This window comes from Falco punctatus (assembly GCF_963210335.1).
Source record: "Falco punctatus genome assembly, chromosome: 4".
NCBI classification, from domain to species: domain Eukaryota; kingdom Metazoa; phylum Chordata; class Aves; order Falconiformes; family Falconidae; genus Falco; species Falco punctatus.
The window spans coordinates 26,524,900-26,545,845 of NC_137583.1; the positions used below are offsets into that span (position 1 = coordinate 26,524,900).

At 49.8% G+C, this 20,946-nt stretch overlaps 1 protein-coding gene across 2 annotated transcripts in view; it reads left to right on the forward strand.

Annotated features, from left to right (window-relative positions):
* The window catches only part of PKD1 (polycystin 1, transient receptor potential channel interacting), a 112,563-nt gene that overhangs the window by 59,416 nt on the left and 32,201 nt on the right, over positions 1–20,946 (forward strand). Inside the window, exons 5-17 of one of the 2 annotated variants that reach the window (XM_080384741.1) lie at positions 532–1,200; positions 1,498–1,681; positions 5,399–5,613; positions 6,683–6,795; positions 6,877–7,003; positions 7,934–8,211; positions 8,688–9,437; positions 10,542–10,673; positions 12,300–12,475; positions 12,926–13,059; positions 13,641–17,263; positions 18,266–18,415; positions 20,723–20,866. In XM_080384741.1, the coding sequence (XP_080240867.1) occupies positions 532–1,200; positions 1,498–1,681; positions 5,399–5,613; positions 6,683–6,795; positions 6,877–7,003; positions 7,934–8,211; positions 8,688–9,437; positions 10,542–10,673; positions 12,300–12,475; positions 12,926–13,059; positions 13,641–17,263; positions 18,266–18,415; positions 20,723–20,866 (6,695 nt within the window). The remainder of the gene's footprint in view (positions 1–531; positions 1,201–1,497; positions 1,682–5,398; positions 5,614–6,682; positions 6,796–6,876; positions 7,004–7,933; positions 8,212–8,687; positions 9,438–10,541; positions 10,674–12,299; positions 12,476–12,925; positions 13,060–13,640; positions 17,264–18,265; positions 18,416–20,722; positions 20,867–20,946) is intronic. The other variant, XM_080384742.1, reaches the window with a different exon arrangement.

The following is a 20,946-nucleotide window of genomic DNA, read 5'->3' on the forward strand; positions in this document are numbered from 1 at the left end:
GAAGATGGCTGCAGTGTCTGTCCAGCTCTGTTGTGGGCTTGGTGAAGAGTCCGATGGTGTTTCCCCCGTGCCCCATCTGCTCAAGTGTGTTTCCTTATAGACTTTTTGCTGGAAGCCCCAGGCAGCATGCAGTGAAACATCCTGCACCAGACCAAGCCAAGGTACAGCCAAGGGACAACCTTTTGTCTTGGTCTTACTTGGTGGCTAGTCCTGTGGGCTCCTTTGAGGGTCAGACTCAGTGGCTCCATGTCCCATAGGACTGTCAGGCTCTCTAAAGACCCATTTTATTTACTGAGTGTTGCTGCTCCATAAATCTGTGTGACCAGCTTGTAATTTCTGTCATCATTAATTAGCATAAAGAGTTTGGAAATTGTCGCTGAGGGATTAAAGGCTTCCCAGGCAAGTCTCAAAAAGGAAATGCTGGGAGTAGGAGCTGCCCAGGAGAAGTCCATTCCCAGGAGTGTGGGGTGGCGTGTCTTGGAGGGTTTCACAGTGTCAGTTTGCAAGAGGATCTTCTGTTCTGTCCCCCAGGAGCTCAATACATAACATGTCTGACAAGCAACCACACAGAAGGGACTGAATTTGTCATCCTCTTCACATCTGTTCACCCTGGGAACCTCACTGAGGAGACTTGCAGTGCCCTCTGTTATGCTGAAGATCAGGAATATGGAGGTTTCAGCACCCAGGAGCAGTGTTTGTGTGGTACTGCCCATGAAACAAACTCTTCCTCCGGTTGTTTGCCATTTTGCACTGAGCATTTGTCCGGGCAGGCCTGTGGTGGCCCATCACTCGTCCCCTCTCCCTTCCAGGCACAGATATCTGTGTCTTTCACAGGACTCCAGCCCCAGTACAGCCTACACCAGGCCGTGCTCTTCAATGTCAGTATTCCCATTGCTGTCAGCACTTTACTGTGGGAATTTGGGGACCAGACAGAGGTTCTCAACACCACTGGAAATACAGCTGTCCACATGTATGCCTTACCTGGCCAGTACAATGTCACTGCCACCATCTCTGTGGGCACCAAGGTCTTATATGCGCAGGCAGAAATTGAGGTGGTGGCTTCACCCCAACAGTTAGAACTGCAGTGTCCTTCCTTGGTCAAGACTAATGAGAGCCTGGACATACGGATCCGCAACAGAGGTGGCACAGGCCTTGCAGTGTCATACAGTATCACCGCAGAGGCTGGGGAGCTGGGCAGAGGTAAGCAGGGCTGGCTGGCTGGGTGCTGAGCAAGGGAGGGGTGGCAGTGGGTTCTGGGCCTTCCCTTTCCCTTCCTCCCTAACGAGGAGAAAGGGATGACTCCTCTGGGGGACTGACCAGGCGGTGTTTTGCACTGTCCTAGGCCAGGAAGATGACTGCACAGGGTGCATTTCAACAGCAAAGGGGATTTATGGGCTTCAAGAAGGACGAGACATTCCTTCCTCACTCCCTGGATTGGGTTGGGGTGTGTGGTCCCATAGAAAGGACATCATGCGTGTATTCTTCTACCTGATGCAGCCGTTCACCCCCTGTGTCCCCCTGATGGCTTGGTTTTCCCGGGCAATAACCACTGCTATCAGCTGGTGGTGGAGAAGGCTGAGTGGCTGGAGGCCCAGCAGCACTGCCAGGAGCATGGCAATGGAGAGCTGGCTTTTGTGAGCAGCCCTGAGATCCAGAGCTTCTTGGTTGCTCATGTCATCAGGTAAGCGAGAAGGGTAAGAGTTAAAATTTCCTAGGGATGAGTCTTGTATTCCTGGGGTCACATTTGCAGAGGGTCTGGAGGGAGGGTCCTGCCGAGCCTGGTGGCAGCCAGCCAGGCTGGAGAGACACATGGGTCCAGGCTGAGTACGGGGAGATGGTAGGGATGAGGCTGGTGAGCAAAGAGGAGGAATAAGCAGAGCTTGAGCCCTTGCTGAACTTGGCTCCTTTGCTTAAAGGCTGTGGAGGGAAGAAGGGGAACGGGGCAGAAAGGCTGGAAGTCAGAACTGGGAGTTGCGGGATTGCTTCTGGTGGGCATCTCCTACTCTACTTTGGTGCCTGTGTGTACATCTGAAATGGTGCAGGGTGGTGCAGGGTCAGGAGCAAATGGGGCTGGGCCAAGCAGACCTTCCACCTCAGAGTTCAGCAACACCTGCCCTCTGGGGCTGGGCGATGGAGAGGGTCTGTGCTTGTGTCCATGTGGCTGCCAAGCAGGGCCTGAGGGTGACCTTCCAACCAGCTCCCTCCATCAGCAGAATTACAGCTGGATTGCCCCACGTGTGACACTGTGGCGTTGAGCAGCCACTGTAGCAGAGCCCAAGCCAGTCCTGCAGTCCTGCCCCCGAGCTGGGATCCCACACCCTTCCAGACATGGCTGCAGCCTGAACCCAGACCCTTTCCACTCTTCTTTTGCATCCTGAGGAGGAGCAGCACTCCTCTCTGAGTGTCAGGCTCCAGCAACATCTGTTCCACCTCAGGACTTGGGCTTTATAAACAGAGAGCACTGAAAGTGTCAGCCTTTGATTAAATCTGCTCCTCTCAGAGCACTTTCTGCAACCAGCCATCTTGGAGAGAATGACCAGGAGAGCTTTCAGGGGCCTGATGGCTCTTGTCAGCGCTCCCAGATGCAGATATTGGAGATGGCCTCTTAATAAACATGGCCCAGAAAGCGCATGCAAAGGGAACAGCTGCGTGTGACGTAGGCTTTGAACAGTCCTGTTGAGGGTCTGACATCCCCTTCTTCCCAAACTTGTATCCTTGCCCTGTTCCTTTCATACTGGGATTTATCCTGAGATTGCAAACATGTGGTCCCTGCTCTGGGGAAGAGGAGTCTGTCCCTCTCTGTGGGTTAGGAGCTGGTCACTTGGTGCTCTGATTTATCAGGCATTGCGTGCAGGGCTTTTGATGGACTGCAGTGCAAGGAAATCATGAGACCTCAGAGGGGAATGAGCCGCCCAAGCTGTTTCCCAGCTGCTGTCCCATGTTGCTCTCCTCCCCAGCCCCCTTTATTTCATGTATTTATTTTATTAATCCATTCAGATAAACATGAATGAGGCAGTTCCAGGATGTGATTTCCCTGGTGATAAAAGACAAATCAGCCGAGCTGCAGGTTTTTGGAACATGCAGCCTCCATAGTTTCTTGTGGGAAAATGACAGAAGCAGAAATCTGTTTCCCATTAGAACATGCGACAGCGAGGACTGCTCTCTCCTCCCCTTCTCTCCTGCCATTTGATGGCCTCCCCAGGAGCAGTATGTGCTGAGCTGGTCCCCTCCCCACCTCCAGAAGCTGAGTGCTCCAGCCCACACCCCTTCCAGGGGACCCCGCTTTCCCCTCTGCGGCAGCGCAGGGAGCCCCCCTCCTCTTCCAAGCCTCCTTCAGGCTTTGTTCTGCTCCAGGCAAGGCAGCATGGTCCATGGTCCTTCCTCAGAAGCAGAGGGGTGCTCACATCTTGCTTCAGAGAAGGATGTCTAGAGTTCTCTTCTTCCTCTCTGCAAGGTAATGGGCCAAGCAGTGGGGCAGGGGTGGGAAACAAGCCAGACACCCTTTTTCTTTTTCCCCCTTTTTTTTTTTTGATGACTTGCAGTTAGATCATAGCTGGAATTAGAACAGGAAAATCTCTATCGAGTTTTACTGGTGGCAGCAAACAGGCGGTTTCCTAGCCCATTCTCCCTAATCCCCTGCCAGTGGTTCGGGAGCGGAGCACAGTGGTTATTTATTTTTTAATCTTATTTGCAATGAAAACTACTGATTCACAGAACAGTTATTTTTGTTGTCGTTTTTCAGCATGACCTCATTAATCATTTCATCTGGCGTGAGCCTAGTGGTGGAGAAACACCAATGATCTTCCTGGTCTGCTTTCTGCAGAGCAGTTGTACCACGCAGGGAGCACACTGGAGCAGAGGGGCAAGACGTAGCAGGACTGATAGCAGCCTGCAGGAGGGAGCATGGAGAAGAAGCTGGGGGCTTTGAAGGGTGCATGATGAGGCTCTTACCCACCCCCCAGAAGTTAATATGGAACAAATGCCTCACTTTCTGCTGGGTGCGATTAGAAACAGTTGTCCAGGCTGTTTGTGGCTATGAAAGACCACTCAGCACTTTCCACCAGAATCTCTGCTGGGATTCAGCCAGTTTCCAAATGTGGAAGGACATTTCATCTTCCTAAAATGATCCTGGCGGTTTCTTGTGTATGTGGGGTTCATTGGCCTCTGCTGCTGGTGTTTTGTTCCCCCACGACTGCTGCCTTTCAGGAGTAGCTGAGCATCTCCACACAGCTGCATCAAAGAGAACAGGAGCTCTCGTGCCTGGCACCATCCGAGGTTTAATCCTGCACTGGTGCCAGTTCCACTTGCAGTGGAGAATTGACTAGTGCCAAATTCCACAGATCTGCCCAGATGAAGCACAGATTTTCTAAAGGATGCAGCTTTTTCAGACAGTGTTTTGTATGACCATGCTGTTCCTCTTAAGTTATGACTCAATACAGGCTTAGAAGTGTCCATGAGGGTCATTTGGAGTGCAGTGCAGGCAGGCCGTTTTAACAGACTGCTCTCCTGAGAGGGGTCTGACATTCAAGTCAACCTGCTGATACCCCTTAGTTTGCAGTTAGTCCCGCTTCTCTGTATTGTGTGGGGTTTACTCTTTACGTGGGAGAGCTGGTCTCAGCTTTTCCAGCCCCTGTGAGTGGCTGTTGACCCTCCGTACCCTCAGATAGCATAGTGATATTAATATATTAATACGAAGAAAGCAACTCCAGCTTGGGGAAGGAGATGTGCAGTTTTAGAGAGTCCTGGGAATTTCTGAACACACTAAAACCTTGTGGTTCTCCTCTCCAGCCAGTGCCATCTCCTGCCCCTGTTTCATTACCCTCACTGATGTCTTTGTACCAGTTGAGGCTGGTATGAATCAGTGTTCACCAGTATGTCACAAGCTCTGTGGTGCTGATGGAGCCTTTAACTTGTAAACTGAGCAAGTGAGACTGGCATTTTGGGAGTGGGGTGACTCAAGTTGTGGGACAGTGATCACCAAGCATCTGACTCAGCTGCACACAGTGGTCCCCTGAGCTGCTTCTCTCTCCCAGCTCTGCTGCACTGTGGTGTTGGTTGCTCTATCTGGATCCTCTTGGCTCAGCTCTCCCCTCTGTTTGTCAAAGGGCAGGTGGCTTTCTGTAGCTCTTGGGACAGAGGTTTGAAGGGCTGGTAGACAGCAGGATGGTGTGCCATGAAAAAGCTGTTACTGAGGAGCCAGGTTCTCGTGGTGGAATGGATACTGAAATCCTTCAGTAACTACAAGGCTCTGTTAAATGCAGCCTGTGACACCCAGATGAAGCTGTTGTTGTTAAGATGATTATTTTTATAGAGAACCATAGATGGCATCAGTCCCAGATCTTTCTAATACTCATGATTTCCTGAAATCCACCCCCCCCCCTTCTTTTTCTGTTTGAAGGAGCCTCGATGTCTGGATTGGGTTCAATGATTTTGCAAGCACTGGAGCACAGCAAAGAGGTGAAGGATTTAACCTGGAGAGCTGTCAGAACTGGCTGCCAGGAGAACCACATCCATCAAATGCTGACCACTGTGTCCGGATGGGCCCAACAGGCCAGTGTAACACAGACCTGTGCATGGCCAAGCATAGCTACGTCTGCGAGTACAAGCCAAAAGGTGGGCTCTGCTTCGCTCCTGCTGTCTGCTGGCCTTGTGGGCAGGCAGGTGTCCTGCTCACTGGCACGTACCAAGGAAAAATAGAGCTGCTCTGTGGGGGTTGTCCAGAGCATCACCCTAGATCAAGTGGGACTGGCAACAACCACAATATTCCCAACAGAGGTTTGATTGATAAACTTTCAGAAACTTCCCTTAGCCCAAAGGGAGGAATTTGGCCCACTTTAATCTTTGCCATCAACAGAAGTAGAGAGGGAAGCAGAGCTCTGAGGCAGAGCTTTGGAAGTAGCTTTTCTCTCTTATTTGACCAGTCTCTGCTACTGCTAGGATCTGAGGCCACGGTGCTGCCTTGGTAACTCTTGCTGTCCTTCTGTGGCACCTTGTAGTCTGAGATGTTGGGGTCTTGTGAGATCATCAGGCGTTGGAGATCATTAGGCAAGGTTTTATGTCGTATGCTGTGCAGGTTTGTGTTTATGCAGCCTCCCAGATCTTCCCAAATGGTGTAGGGAGTAAAAAAGAGAAACAGAAAGGACATGAAATGTGGGAGAAGATTTAGGTAAGAAGGAAGAGCCATTGCTAGGAGGAGAGCTCACTGGCCCTAGTAGGAGGGACAGCATCAGCTGTCTGAGTGCAGTCTGCAGAGCCTGACCTGGCTGTGAATGAGCCAGAGGTGTTTGCCTGGTGGAAACCAGCTGGTTTGGGCCACATTTCTCATGAAGTGCAGGTGGGGAGGGAGGATGGGGAGTACACCTTGTGCTCAAAAAATCATGGGATTTTGGAAGGGAGAAGTATTTGTAGAGTTCCTAGAAGTCAAAAATGCTGAGAATTGCAAATGCAGACATCACTTGTGCAGGATGAGAAAAATAAGAACACCTGTAAGAAGAAGAAGGAGGAAACTATGGGATTACAGCAGCTACTTCTCCAGTAAAGCTGAAGTTACAGATTCCTGAGTGATTCAAGCCCTGCTACAGCTTTGCTGGATGGTTTGAGCAAGCATGAGCAGGATGGGGGGAATAGCTTCAGGCTTTGCTGAGTCTCCTGAGCTTTGTTCACATATTTCCTTTGTAAACAGGAGTTCTCTTAAACGCCAAAAACTTCTTTGTGGGAGACCCTGTGTCAGACACACATGAGGCTGTGAAAAATGTGACAGAAGATGTGCTGTCAGCTCCATGGCAAGCTGTGGAGGTAAGAAGGGTTTGCTCACCCTGCTGCTGCAGAAGGTGCCCAGGAAAATGCAGGCAGGTGAGAGCCTTGCTTGTTTTGCAGGTGATGGTGTTCCCTGAGCTGGCATTCAGGCACGAGGGATATTTGACTGCCCTGGAGTTTGTGACACAGGAACTGCATCAGCCTGTTCAAGTGAGGTTCCAGGTGCATAGACCGATAGATGGAGAAGGTGAGGCATCTCCTCTCAACACTTGTGATATTGTTAGAGCTGACACCATCAGAGCCGTGGCAGGCTAAGTGTGTGTGGCCTTCTTGTGGCCCCTCTGTCTTCAAAGGTTCAGACATGTGGTTCCATTTTTTGAGGACACTACAGTGCAAAATCTGCAGGTATGGTTGGACATCCTGCGATGGCCTTGGAGAAGTGCTTGTCCTAGAGAAATTGATAGAGGGAGAAACTTGTCTTAGTGTGTGAAGAAAATGTGGGTGTAAGGAACATATGTAGAAGTGAGTTAATCTTCTGAGCTATACTTTAATACTTTGGGAAGACGTGACATGTCAAATGATGGGAATGTGTTTTGGTCCATCTAGTCCCACAGGTTAACAAGGAAGAACATTTTAGTGAGCCCAATTCTTCCTGGTAGACGAGATAATCTAATAAGCCTTTTATTCCTTGTACAACAGCTCAATAGTCACAGTTTTGGCAACAGTTAATTTTGCAGCAAAATGTTTGCTATTGCCATAGGGTTGGCTGGTTGCAAAAGGATATTTTTTGACACTGAAAAGCTGATACTTTGACATGGAAACATTAACTTAAGAAAAGTTGCTTAATGTGTTTTCAGTGTCAAAGCCAGCTCTACTTTTGTTTGGTCTTGCTTTGGCTTGAACATAGATCTCTTTTAGATTGAATATTGGTGTGTTCTCACTGGAAAAGAGGCTAACTTTGTTTTTAATGACCTTCATGCCTTTGTGAAACTTTGCAGTAAAACAAGGACACTTGTCTTATATAGCATCATGATGTGTTGCAGTTGCAGCTTTTACTAAGAGTGGAGCCATCATCAGTCAAAGTGGGAAAAAATGGGGAATTTGGAGCAAGGGACAAGTGCGCTAGAAGTGTTACTTGTCAGAATGTGATTGTTGCTTTCTCTTTCACTTCTTGCAGACTACCAGGAGGAAAAAAATGCTACAGAACCATTCTACACTTCTCAGGATGATGGGAACTGGACACTATTTGAATGTCCTCCTGGTTTCCAGTGGTGTCATTTGACTAATTTGTGCTCATCGCTAAACAACTGCTGCAACGCAACTGAGTGTGCCAACAGTTCTCTTGCCAGCAGCCCTACCCCCGTTTCCCTTCAGCACAGTGAAAGCCAGCTCAGCTATGAACTCATCGAGGAGTTTCTCTTTACAATACCAGCTGGCCCTTCTTCCCGGTATCTGGTCAGTGTTTATTAGCTGCTATAACCAGTGCGTAGGTGGGGCAGTTTTCTCCTGAGTGCTTTCGGTAAATAAAGAATTGTTCCCAATTTTCAGATGGAGATACTGAAGTCCATTCAAATGAAGTGACTTGCCCAGTGTCACACGTGCCACTGCTTTCAATCTTCCCTGCTCTAAGCCATGGACTCCCGACAGTAACCTGTTGCAATAGCATAGCTGGTCAAAAGGCTGCGCAGATTTCCTGGGCTGTTTCCGTTGCACTTATGCAGTGGGGATAGAGCATAAGGCTGGCTTCTGTGTTAGCACATTTAATTCAGAGTGACCAATGGTGAAATGTCTCCCCGTGCTGTGTTTGCATCTGCAGCTTCCAAGTTGGTTTCCACTTGGCAGTAAATCCAGCTGTCTTGCCCAGGCAATAGTTGGGTGCTGAGTGCTCTTAATTTGAGGCATTAATCCAAAAATGTCTCCTCTCTCTGCAGGTCACATTCAGAAAAGAAAATATATTTGTCAGGTCTGAGGATGTCTTCAGTATCCAGCACAATGCAGGCTTGGGCTTACTCCTCCAGTGCCAGCCAAGTACCACATCCCCTTACAGAACCAATGTCTTAAGCATAAACTCTTCGGAGTCGGCACTTGGCTTGTCTGACGGCTTCATCGGTGCCACCTGGATGAACAACACTGTTTGCTCTCTCCGAGTTTGGTACGCTGAGGAGCAGCTGGTCCCGGTGATCAGCTCCCACAACACGGGGCTGGAGCATCCAGGTCGCTACACGGTCAGAGCCAACGTGGACAACGGGGTCTTCAGCACCAATCTGTCCTGCAGTTTCTGGGTGGCTTCCCAGGTGTCAGGCCTGCGTGTCATCCACCCCGCTCCTCAGGGCGGCAGGGTCTACCTACCATCCAACCACACTACCCTGGTCATCAAACTCTCCTCAGGGGTGAATGCAACAGCTAGCTGGCTGGGAGACAACCACACCTTCCCCTTCGAGGGGTCCTGCCCAGCGGCTGTGGCCCTGCTGACAGCAGACTGTGCCAGAGAGACCAACGACACCTGGTTTGCAGTGGTCAGCCTGAGCGGCCTCAGGGAGGGGATGAGCACCCACACGCTGGTTGCAGAGAACACTGTGAGCTCGCAGAACATCACTGTCACAGTGAAAGTGGAGGAGCCTATCCGTGGGCTGCGGGCCACCCCTGACCCTGAGAGCAGAGTCCTGCTAAATACACGAGTGGTGAGTGATTACTGCTGCTTTTAATTTGTCAGTAGCATTTTTAGCTTTTAAGACTAAGGTGGTGTGTTTGGCTTATGAGGAGGGCAGGGGCTCAGCTCCACACTGGTTGGGTGTAGCCCTGCTTGCTGCTAAGCGCCAGCTCCCAGGCCATGCAGACAGCGCCGCTGCAGGCAGAGGCATGTGGCAGAAAGCACTGGTGCTCTCCAGCAGGAAGACAGCTCAGCTGTACGTTCACTTGGGTTCCCTTAGAGGTAAGGCAGTACCTCCTGTGAGGGGGGTACTGCCTTTCCAGTTCCACAGAAAACTGGAGGCATTATAAAAAGCCAGTATTTACCTTCTTTTGACTTGTCAAGGTAGTTATTCCTTTAGGTGTTAAGATTTGCTCTACTAAATCCTTACATCAGCTAGCTGAAGCTATAAAAATGTTTCATCCATCTGTCAAAGTCTTGGAGTTACTCTGGTGTTTGCAGTCTTTTTTTCCTCCAATCCCCTGTCCCCAGAGCTACAGCTGAGCCCTAGAAACCTGTTCAATAACTGCCCGTTGGTATCTGTGAAATGCTCTGTTCAACCTCTGGCTGCTTACAGCAGAACCCTATGCCTGCAATGCCTGATGGTCTCACCCTTCCTGGCTGCCACGGTCTGCTCAGGAGGCACTGTAGGAGTGAGGAGGGAGACTACCCTGTCCAGTGCAGTTCAACCATTTTAGCCTTTGGGTCAGGCACCGTCAAGGGACGAGGGTCAGAGACTCATCTTACAGGTGTAGCTAAAGCTGAGTTGTTTCTGCAAAGATATGGAAAAGTTTTTTAGCCAGCAAGAAAGAGACCTGATCACAAGAGCAGAGCACTAGGATGTGGGGGCAGGCAGTATGTGTTCTGCCCCCTGCTCTGCTGTTGATTTATGGAGTCAGAGTCTGCAATTCTTTATCAGCAGCAAAGCCACAGATGATCTTGCACCTCTGTGTCATGCTTTGAGGGCAGTGTCTTACAGCTGTGTGATGCCTCCCAGTCTGGCTCTGCTCCTTCTCCAGTTCAGCTGGAGGTCTCCTGGGAACTGCTGTGCATGCTTTTCTCTTGCACTAGTATAAAATGTTCTCATGCCTTTCAGAGCTACATCCCTGTGATGGAAGCTGGGTCAGATGTGACTTTCCGATGGACAGTAGATGATAAGCCATCTTTCACTTTTTACAATGTTGTCTTCAATGTTATCTACCAAAGCCCAGCTGTGTACAAGCTTTCGGTAAGCCAAGGCCTTTCCCATAATACCATTTCAATCCTGGGTTTCCATCTCGTCCCGCAAACTAAGCAGGAAAAGCAGCAGGGAGAGGAGAAGGCAGAGATGAGTTGAGAAGGTTTTCACCTAACAAGCTTGCCTACTATTTCTCACTGAGCTGCTCTTGCAAATGCAATAGTAAGTTTCTTCCTATTCTTCCATTACAGCTGACTTTGCTGTCTTCCTCGTCTTTACTTTCTCCTCTTTTCTCCATGTTCTCCTTTCTGTTCATGGAGTGTCTGTTCTTACTCCTCCCCAACAGGAATGAAGCAGGGAGCCCTGTTGCAGGGTGCCAGCCACTGCTTTGGCAGGCAGGAGACGTGAATTCAGGCAGAGGCAGGATGCAAATGTAAGACTTTCATAGGCAGCACAGAGCTTCTGCCACAAGCTCTTCTGGTGTCTGTCCTGTTCTCTCTGTGCTGGTGCAGGCTGGAACACTGGACTTTGTCATGACCCAGAGGAATGATAGAGCAGAGAGTCTGGGCAGAGGGAGGTATCTGTTGTGGAACAGGAGTTTATCCCTGGCCAGAACATCCTTCTGTGTCATGCCCTGTACTGCCACGTAGAGTCCTGGTCTGGCTCCAAGCTGCTTGATCCGTTAGCAGGGTAACTGCTGGCTTCCTGAAGAGACACCAGCCCTGGCTCTGAGGGCATGCTAGCACTAATCTGCTTGGTGCAGCACTATGCTGAGTAGCACTGATTTGCTGGGTGAAGCACTCTGCTGACAAGCCTGGATTGCTTTCACTTACAGAGCTGACAAGGTGGCATTAGGCTAGGGTCTGCTGGATTCAGTGGAACAGACCCACAGAAGCCAAGACATGAACTTCTTTTATCTGTTGGGGTGGGAGGTCTCTGGTCAACTGGGTTTGAAGGATCCTTTCTGTCAGCAGCTCAGCTCTCCTGCAGGCGAGGAGATGGCAAGATGCTTCATTATTAGGTGCCTTGTCAGTGTTAAATGCCTATATAACCTTGAGGATCCTGTTCTACTTCTGTCATGTCTCTTCAGTCTCTTGCCTCCCTTTCCCTCCTCTGCCCAACTTTGCTTTCCCTCTCTGTGCCCACTGCACCCAGGATGCTGGAGCTGCACTTGGCGTGCTTTTGTGAGTTTCTCCCATCCCCGCTCTCTGTGCTTGGCGGCACTCATCCACCACTGTCCTGTGGAAACTGGGTGGCTCTTGCCCCCTCGGTGGCAGCAAGTGCCTGGGCTCAGCAGCTGGGGACTGTGCAGGGCACCTCAGAGCAGGCAAAAGGGTAACTAGCAAGTTCAGAGCCAGAGGAGTCCCCACATGAGAAGATCTTCTCTTGTCCTCTTGCTGTAGAACCAGTCAGTCTTGGACTGACTTTAGTAGTGAAGATGTGGTGGTTCCAGCAAGAGGTGGCTTCACCAGGTAGGTGACCTTCCAGTCCATGCTGCTTTCCAGTGCCATTCAGGCTGTTGCCCCTGTCTCACTGTCCCACAGGCCGCTCTTCTTTGACCTTACCTGCTCGCCTGCCTGGTGGGACCTCTTCAGTACAGTGAAGCCCCACTCTCAGGAGAGGGCAGCAGGGCAGGGTGATCCCAAGATGCATTCTTTGTCCCACTGTCCTTCCCAGCTCACCGCCTCCAACCACGTCAGTAACTTTACGGTCAATTACAATGTCACGGTGGAGATGATGAATAAGATGAAGAACCTGACTGTGTTGGGTGTCCTGCCGGTCCTCCCGCAGAACAGCACCGTGGAGCTTACAGCAAGAGTTCAGGTTGATTCAGCTGTGGATGCTCTTTTCCTGTGAGTCCTTTGCAAGTTGCCCAAACTTAGGATCTTACTATGCATAGCTTACCAGTCTTGCCTGCACTGTTTCTCTTCCCAAGGCCAGCTGATGTCAAATGGCCCATTTCTCTGCTGCTGTCTAGTTAATTTGAAATCTCTGCAAGCGTGGTTCAGTCACACTGGCTGGGACCTATAGTTGAGGCTGAAATACTTTTCTTTTAAAGGATTGCAACATTGCTTTAATACTGGGTTCTTCCTCTTCTTACTTGTGCTGTACTCCTCTCACAACAACAGTTCTGCAGCACTGGGCTCAGCTACTGCTCTGATACTTGGCATTACACTGCCTGTGGTTTTTCTGGAAACCCCAGGCCTGAGCCTGAAAGACAGCGCTAGGCCAGGCCAGTGTTCCTCTGGGATTTCCATGAGTTTCCTGCTGTGCTGTGTAACACGGTTTGCATGTTTCTCCAGGTGGGATTTTGGAGATGGTGTCCAGAAGACATACCTGTTCCAACCTCCCTACAACAAGTCTTTCCTTGTTCCTGATCCCAGTGTGCATGAGGTTGTAATTGAGCACAATGTTTCACACGTCTATCAAGACCCAGGTATGCTCAGGACAGTTCTTTGGGGAAGAAGGGGCTCAGATATTTTACTTGCAAGGGGGCTATAATACACCTTCAAATAAAACAATGGCTTGAAAGTCATTACCTCGTTCCTGAGCAAACAGCCAGAGTGACTGGGAGTCTCCAGCAATTGCCATCCTCTGTAACTGTTTCCAGGAGAGGTTTGTCCATGTTGTAAGAAGCAAGACCACCACACACAGTCCCCTTTTTGGGCAGTCACAGCAGACAGACGAGTGGCAGGTGAGCTCTGTGCTGATGGGAGAGGGTAGGGAGCACTACTGTGGGCAGCAGGATGGGGGTCTGTTTTGTGAGCAAACAGAAAAAAAATCTTTTCTTCATATCTCTCAGACTGGCTTCTTACTTGGTGTTTGGTCCTCACATGGATGGCCTGGGTGTAATTCCTGCTTGTCCTGGAGCAGAGTGAAGCCCAGGGTGTGCACAGTGCAGAAGCAGAGTATCTCCCTGCAGTCCCCGTCCTGCTTCCCACACTGCTGCAGCACTGAGCAAGTTGTTGCGCAAGCGTGTCCTCACCACTGGTCTTTTTCTGCTCTCTTCCAATGCAGGAGAGTATGCCTTGGTGGTTGTCGTGTCAAACCAGTTTGAGAACCTCACCCACTTGACCCCAGTTCACATCCACAGTTACCTGACTGATGTGAAGATGGAAGCAGAGGAGGATGTTTTAGTTGTGAACTGTCCGGTCACCTTCAGAGCTGATCCATTGCCATCTCCTTATGGCGTCGTGTACACCTGGGACTTCGGGGACGGGTCCTTGCTGTTCACAGAGAGCCAGTCTACAGTGACATACAGCTACCCCAGAAGAGGGGTGTACAACATCACCGTGACTGCCAACAATACCATAAGCAGTGTGGAGACAGTTGAGCACTACCAAGTGTTTGAAGAGATAACTGGGCTTCATGTTTCTGCAGATGAGGCAGCAGAGCTGGGAGCATCTGTGACACTTAATGCTTCAGTGCAGACGGGGGACAGCATCACCTGGATATTCGATATGGGGGACGGGACGGTGCTGAGGACTCAAGTGCCAGTGGTAGAACACGTGTATGTAAAGGACATCAACTGCACCGTGAATGTGACAGCTGTGAATCCTGTGAACTCTGTCTCCCAAACTGTGCCCGTTAGGATATTTGTCCTGGAAGTACTCAAAATAGAGCCTACTTCTTGCATCCTTGAGCACCCGGACGTGCAGCTGACTGCATATGTGACAGGGAATCCTGATGAATACATCTTTGATTGGACTTTTGGAGATGGCTCGTCCAATGTCACAATCAGTGGGGACCCTGTGGTGATGCACAACTTCACCCGCAGTGGGACATTCCCCCTCTCCCTGACTCTCTCAAGCAGGTTTAACAAGGCTCACTATTTCACCAGCGTCTGTGTGGAGCCAGAGATTGTCAATGTCACACTTCTCCCTTCCAAGCAGTTTGTGAGGCTTGGTGAAGAGAGCAGCTTCCAGGTCAGTGCCGTGCCTCTCTACCAGTACCGCTACCGCTGGGATTTCGGGACCAATGAGTCCACTAGATCGAGTGGGACTGAAGTGACCTACACCTACAAGAACACAGGGGTCTTCCTGGTCACAGTGACTGTCTCCAACAATGTCTCTTTCAACAACGACACAGCGTTTGTGGAAGTCCAGGAACCGGTTGGGGTAGCAAAGATTGAATATAACGGGACAAGTGTTTTGGAGCTGAACCAGATCTACCTGTTCTCTGCCAGCATGAATGGAACCAAAGTGAGTTACTGTTGGGACTTTGGAGATGGCACTACCCAGCCCGGGCAAATCGCCACCCACTCCTACAACAACACGGGCCATTACACTATTAGTGTGGTGGGCCGGAATGATGTGAGCTTTAATGAGACCATCATTGATGTCACAGTGAAACGTCGGCTCCAAGGGCTGACCATCAATGCCAGCAGGACAGTGGTGCCGTTAAATGGTTCAGTGAGTTTTGTAGCCACACTTGTAGCTGGCAGTGCCATCCGCTACTCGTGGATCCTCTGTGATCGGTGCACTCCTATCCAAGGCTCCTCCACAATTTCCTACACTTTCCGGTCCGTGGGCACATTCAATGTCATTGTGACAGCAGAGAACAAGATCAGTTCGTTGCAGGACAGCATCTATGTCTACGTCCTGGAACAGATTGAGGGCCTGCAGGTGGCTAGCAGTGACCTGGTAGAGGACATCTATTTCCCAACGAACAAAACACTCCATTTGCAGGCAGTGGTGAGAGAGGGAACAAACATCTCTTACAGCTGGGTAGCCCAAAGGGATGGCAATGCTGTGCAGACCTTCACTGGGAAAACCTTCTCCTTGGTTGTCCTAGAAGCTGGAAACTACACTGTCTATCTGAAAGCCACTAATATGCTGGGATGTGCAACTGCTAACAGGACACTGGAGTTCATTGAAAGCATTGGTCTTTTAAAGCCTTGTGCCTTCCCCAACCCAGTTGCTATTAATGCCTCTGTTAACATAAGTACCACCATAACCAGTGGCACTGGCATCACGTACATTTGGTACCTAGAGGATGGCTTCTCTCCTGTTACTTCTGAACCCTTTATTATACACTCCTTCCAAAGCCCTGGAGTGATAGAGGTCATCATTGAAGCAGAAAACAAGCTGAATTCAACCAATGCAACAATTCCTATCTATGTAGAGGAGGTCATAGAGGGGCTGAGTATAGGGACTGCAGAACTGGACTGTAGATACGTCTCATCTGGCTCCACAGTGGTCTTTGAGGGGGAGCTGCAGAAAGGGACTGAAGTGACATGGCTTTGGGAGGTGCCAAATGGAACGCTGACTGGCCAGTCTGTGGCAGTCATGTTCCCCACAGCAGGGTTTTATACAGTCTATCTGAATGCATCAAATGACATCAGCTGGGCTCTGGCCAGCAGGAATATCTCAGTGCTGGACAGGATTCAAGGACTGGAAGTTCTTGCTAGCAAGAAGGTGGTGGAGCCAGGGGAACAGGTCACCTTTGTGATCAGGATGTTGTCAGGTACCTCTGTGAGTTACTTGGTGAGCATAAGTGGGGACTACTCTGTGGTGCTCAATGGGTCCAGGTACACGCATGAGTTCACCAAGAGTGGCGATTACTTGGTAACTGTGACAGTGCAGAACCAAATCAGCATCGCACATGCCCAAGTGCTCATCTCTGTCCTGGAGGCCATCCGTGATGTCAGGCTCCTGAACTGCTGTGAGGAAGGCATACCCACAGGCACGGAGAAGAGCTTCCATGCCCAGGTGGGGAGTGGCTCCCGTGTGGCATTCTCATGGCAGTTCTCCCTGTGGAAAGAGAAAGGACGATCTGTGGTCACTGTGGCAGGAGAGAGTGTTTCCTACACTCCAGAAGCTGCAGGGCTGCTTGAGATTCACCTCAATGCCTTCAATGACTTGGGAGGTATCAATATCACCAGAACAATCCAAGTCCAAGACCCAATAGTCCAAGTCTCCCTCACTGCCTCCAATGCCTTTGTCAACAGGACAGCACTGTTTGAAGCAGCAGTGGTGCCCAGCAGCAGGAGTGTTGAGTTCTTGTGGACCTTTGGGGATGGCTCTTCCACTCAAATGACCAGGGTTGCAGTGGCCAACTATTCTTACGTGAGCCCTGGGGATTACCTGGTGGAGGTGAATGCCACCAATCTCATCAGCTTCTTCATAGCCCACCTCACTGTCACTGTCAAAGTCCTGGAGTGTGAGGAGCCAGAGGTGGAGTTAGCCTTGCCCCCTCAAGTAGTCATGAAGCGGTCCCAGAGGAACTACCTAGAGGCACAGATTGACCTCCGAGGATGCATCAAGTACCAGACAGAGCACCTGTGGGAGATCTACCAAGCACCCAGCTGCATGAACTTGGATGACTCCAGCAGGATCCGTCTGCCAAATGTTGATGTGAACAGGCCCCAGCTAGTTATACCAAAGCTTGCCCTGGAAGTTGGGAATTACTGCTTCATTTTTATTGTCTCCTTTGGAGACACCCCACTGTCCAAAAGCATCTTTGCCAATGTGACTGTGATACCGAGTAAGCTGGTCCCAATCATTGATGGGGGGTCATACCGTGTATGGTCCAACACTCAGGACTTAATCTTGGATGGGGAGAAGTCCTATGACCCAAACTTGGATGATGGTGAACAGACTCCGTTGTTATACGATTGGTCTTGTACATTCTCCTCCAAGGTAAGAACAGTTTTGCACAGCCAGAGAGGGTTTGGGAGCCACACAGCAGCTCCGCTACAAACATATGTCTGGGTTCAAATGGTACTGGGGGAAGCTTTTGTGAGCATCTTTAACAAAGCTGCTCTGGAAGGAGGGTTGCAAAGGTTTCCCATTTCCCAGCTCAGGATGGTGGTACAAAAATTGCTGTGAGGAGCTGTGCAGTGCAGCCTGATGCAGCCCGGTGCTGCAGTGTCCTTTGCACGGCAGAAGTGTTGGCACTGGCAGCTGAGGCATCTGCGTTGCCGCTGCCTCTGCACTTGGCCTCTGGTTTGTGGTTTCAGTGTGGCCGCTCCATAACTTGAAGGAATTACCGAGCTGCTGATTGCAGCCTGCGGGGCTGAGGGCTTTGCTTCCTCGCCCGGTAACAGTTAAATGTCTTTAATTTCAGCAGGGGGCCAAAGTTAGACTTTGGAGGAGTCGAGTGAGCACAGGTCTCTGTCACTCACAGGCAGGTCACTGTCCTCACATGCTGAAATAGTCTTGACACTATGGTGACAGAAGGGCAGGGGAGAACTGCCCTTCAGATTCTTACGGGAGATCCCCCTCAGGAGCATTTTTGATTGAATGTGCAATTCTTTTGCTGGTAAAATGTCATTGTTTTCTATCTTTACCTCAGAACAGAAAGTTGTGGAGTGTGTGTGGCTTAGACTTTTGAGTTTAATGTGAGCTTTTTGTGTTGTTTGGCAATGTTTGTAAGCTATTTAGTGAAGAATTAATTGCTGTAAAATAAGAAATTGATGCTCAGATGAAATACAGGAGTATTCCAAGTATTGCTTACTAACCTGAAGAATAGGGTAATGTGCTTTATTGCCCACATGCCACCCCATTTCTCCCACCCCAGTGGTGGCATTGCACAGTAAGATCTGTAGCAGTGACTTGTGTGAACCTGCATGTTTTGGCTGTGGACTAACCTGATGTGCACCCATACCAAGGAGGGTTTGAAAGTTCTTTTCTCCTTGCAAGCAGAGCTCGGCTGCAGGGTGCTCTCTGAATTTCAGTGCCAAGGAAGGAATTGTCACAATTTCCAAAGCTCTGTTAGAAGCAGATGTGGAGTATACGTTCGACCTCACCGTCAGGAAGGAGGGTATGAGTCCTGAGGCAACAAATCAAACCGTACGTACCACAGACAACTGTCACTTTCTGTCCTTGTGTGCCTGTTGCTGGAGACAGCCAAGCTGGAAGTCCATGGCCCTTTTCATAAGGAATTTTCTAGAGGAGAGCGCTGCTGGCTTGGGACAGTGGCCAGCTATGGGTGACTTCCCAGGCTGTGTCCCCTAGCCCCATCCGAGAGCCAGTGCCAGTTCAGCTGGGGTGGTGGAAGCTAACACTACCCACCTGCACCAGCCAGCATGGGAAAGCAGGGGAAGCAGATTTTAGGGCATCGCTGGGGCTCCCTAACCCATCTCATCCAGGTCATTGTCAGGAACCGACATAGGTATTTCTGTGATACATTCATCTTACGCTGCCTTGGGCAGCACTTTCTGCTTGTCCTGCCAAGTCCTTTTAGTTTCTTCCTTCCTTCAGACCTTGCATTCATCCATTTGTCCCTTTCTGTGCAGAGGCTGTGTTAGTGACCCAGCCCTGGATGGTACCAGGACTGAGGGTCTGCGACAGCAGCACAGCAAAGGAGCCCATGATAAGTGGCTCTTCCAGCACCCTGTGCAGTACCAGACTCCTCACATGGCACAGCACCAGGCTCCTCCCCAGTTTTTGCTCAGAGAGAGCTTCCTAAGAGCTGGTACTTAATTTTACTGTCAATAGTTCCTCTCTTCTCTCCTTGTGAATTTTTTTAAGGGAGGATTTTTTTTAAGTGCATGTTGTTTATGTCAAATTAAGCTTAATGCTGAATGCATCTGCAGTCCGACAGCAGTTATGGTTTATGTCAGAAACATTCATCGTGGTGTGTTTGGCAATTAGAGATACAGTTAGTCTGAAAGTGGAAACTCTTACTGCCTGGGTCTTAAACCAAAGCTGGAGGATAAAAAGAAAAAAATTAAATTGATAGTCTTTCAAGGACATTCCGTACTATCTGGTTTCCATGCATGAGCACAAAACAATGATTCCAGTGTCGCAGGAAATTTGCAAATACTGTAGGAATGAATGAAGCTTCAAGGCACTTCGGCTTAGTCCTGTGGAATATTTATCCTCTTTTAAAAGTCTGCCATATTAAACAATGTCTTCATTACTGCCTTTCTTTGAATTCAGAGTATTCATTATGCCAGGGCAGAGGGCTCTGCTGAATGCTGGACAACCCCATTTCCTAGAGGATTAAAGGAATTTAGACAAAGTACTGGGGTCAGAGCTCAATAGCTGTTGTGTCTGAGCCATCAGTGCTCTCCTCTCTCCAAGTGCTTTGCCGAGGAGGTGTGGTAGACGTTTTGAGATGTGCAACTTAGATCTGAGCTAAAAGCCTGGAACACATGCAGCTCTCTGGAAAAGGTCATTCTTCCAGGCTGAAGAGCAAAATGCATTTGATGCACAGCGGGAGTTGTGTTTTCTGGCTATTTTTATCTCTCAGAGACGTAGGTAGTGCCAGAAATGATGATGGTTCTGCACAGGCAGTGGACTCTGAGAGCCCGAGGGTTGGGTCCTAAAACGTGACGTGATTCTAGTCCAAGCTTTGTATGTCAGAGCAGGGCTGGGGGGGGACAGCAGGACCATGCTGGTTTTGCACAGGGCAGTGCATTCTCAGTAAACCCTGGCTTGCCCTAAGCCCTCTTGCTAGTCTGGACTGTAAACACTTCCCATTTAGCCTTCTGAGTCGAAGACAGGGACCCACAACTCCACACTCCTGTGTCCACGGCAGATCTGTTGTGACCTTACCAGGTCAGGCATTCCGCAGCTGCAGAGGCAGGACCAAGAATTTGGCCTACAGGAAACAAAGGAGAGCTGCAGTTGTTTCCCAGGGCAGGTGCTCACCAGATGTTTGGTCTGTGCTGTAGTGGAGGGTTTCCTCCTCCCAGTTACACTGTCCTCTTTTCCTAACTGTAACATGGATCCCACTTTTTTAGGGTTAACAGCTGTCCTGGGATGGCTGGTCCACCAAAGTGCTTCAGTTAGCATCATCTCTGCCCAGCAGTGCAAGCAGGACTTGCTGAGAGTTCAGCACAGGGTACCAGAGGGACATTTTGAAAGTGATATGTGTCATTAAAAAGTGTAAATAAAGTAAATCCAGAATTACCTAGATTGGCCCAGTTTGGCATTGGACGACTCTTGAAAATCAGTGACAGAACTGGCTAGTGTAAGGAAAGTGATGTAGCTTAGATGATGACCTGAAATCCTTTAGAAATCCTTTTCTGCTGTTCCCTTAGCACAGACTGGTCTGTGGCAGAGCAGAACCAGGTGCTGGGATGTCTGCTTAACTGTTAGATGTATGTATTTTTGTCTCAGATCTTCTGATGGAGTCTCTTGCTTTCCCAGGTATTCATCAAGAGGGGGGGAGTCCCTATCGTCTCCCTGGAGTGCGTTTCCTGCAAGGCTCAGTCTGTCTATGAAGTTAGCAAGAGCTCCTACGTCTACCTGGAGGGGACCTGCCAGAACTGTCACAATGACTCCAAGCTTGGGGTAAAGTCATTAGCTGGTCTTTGCTTCACCTTTGGTGGACTTCAGGGAGAAGCGGAGAGTCAAAGAGGACAGGGTGGAAA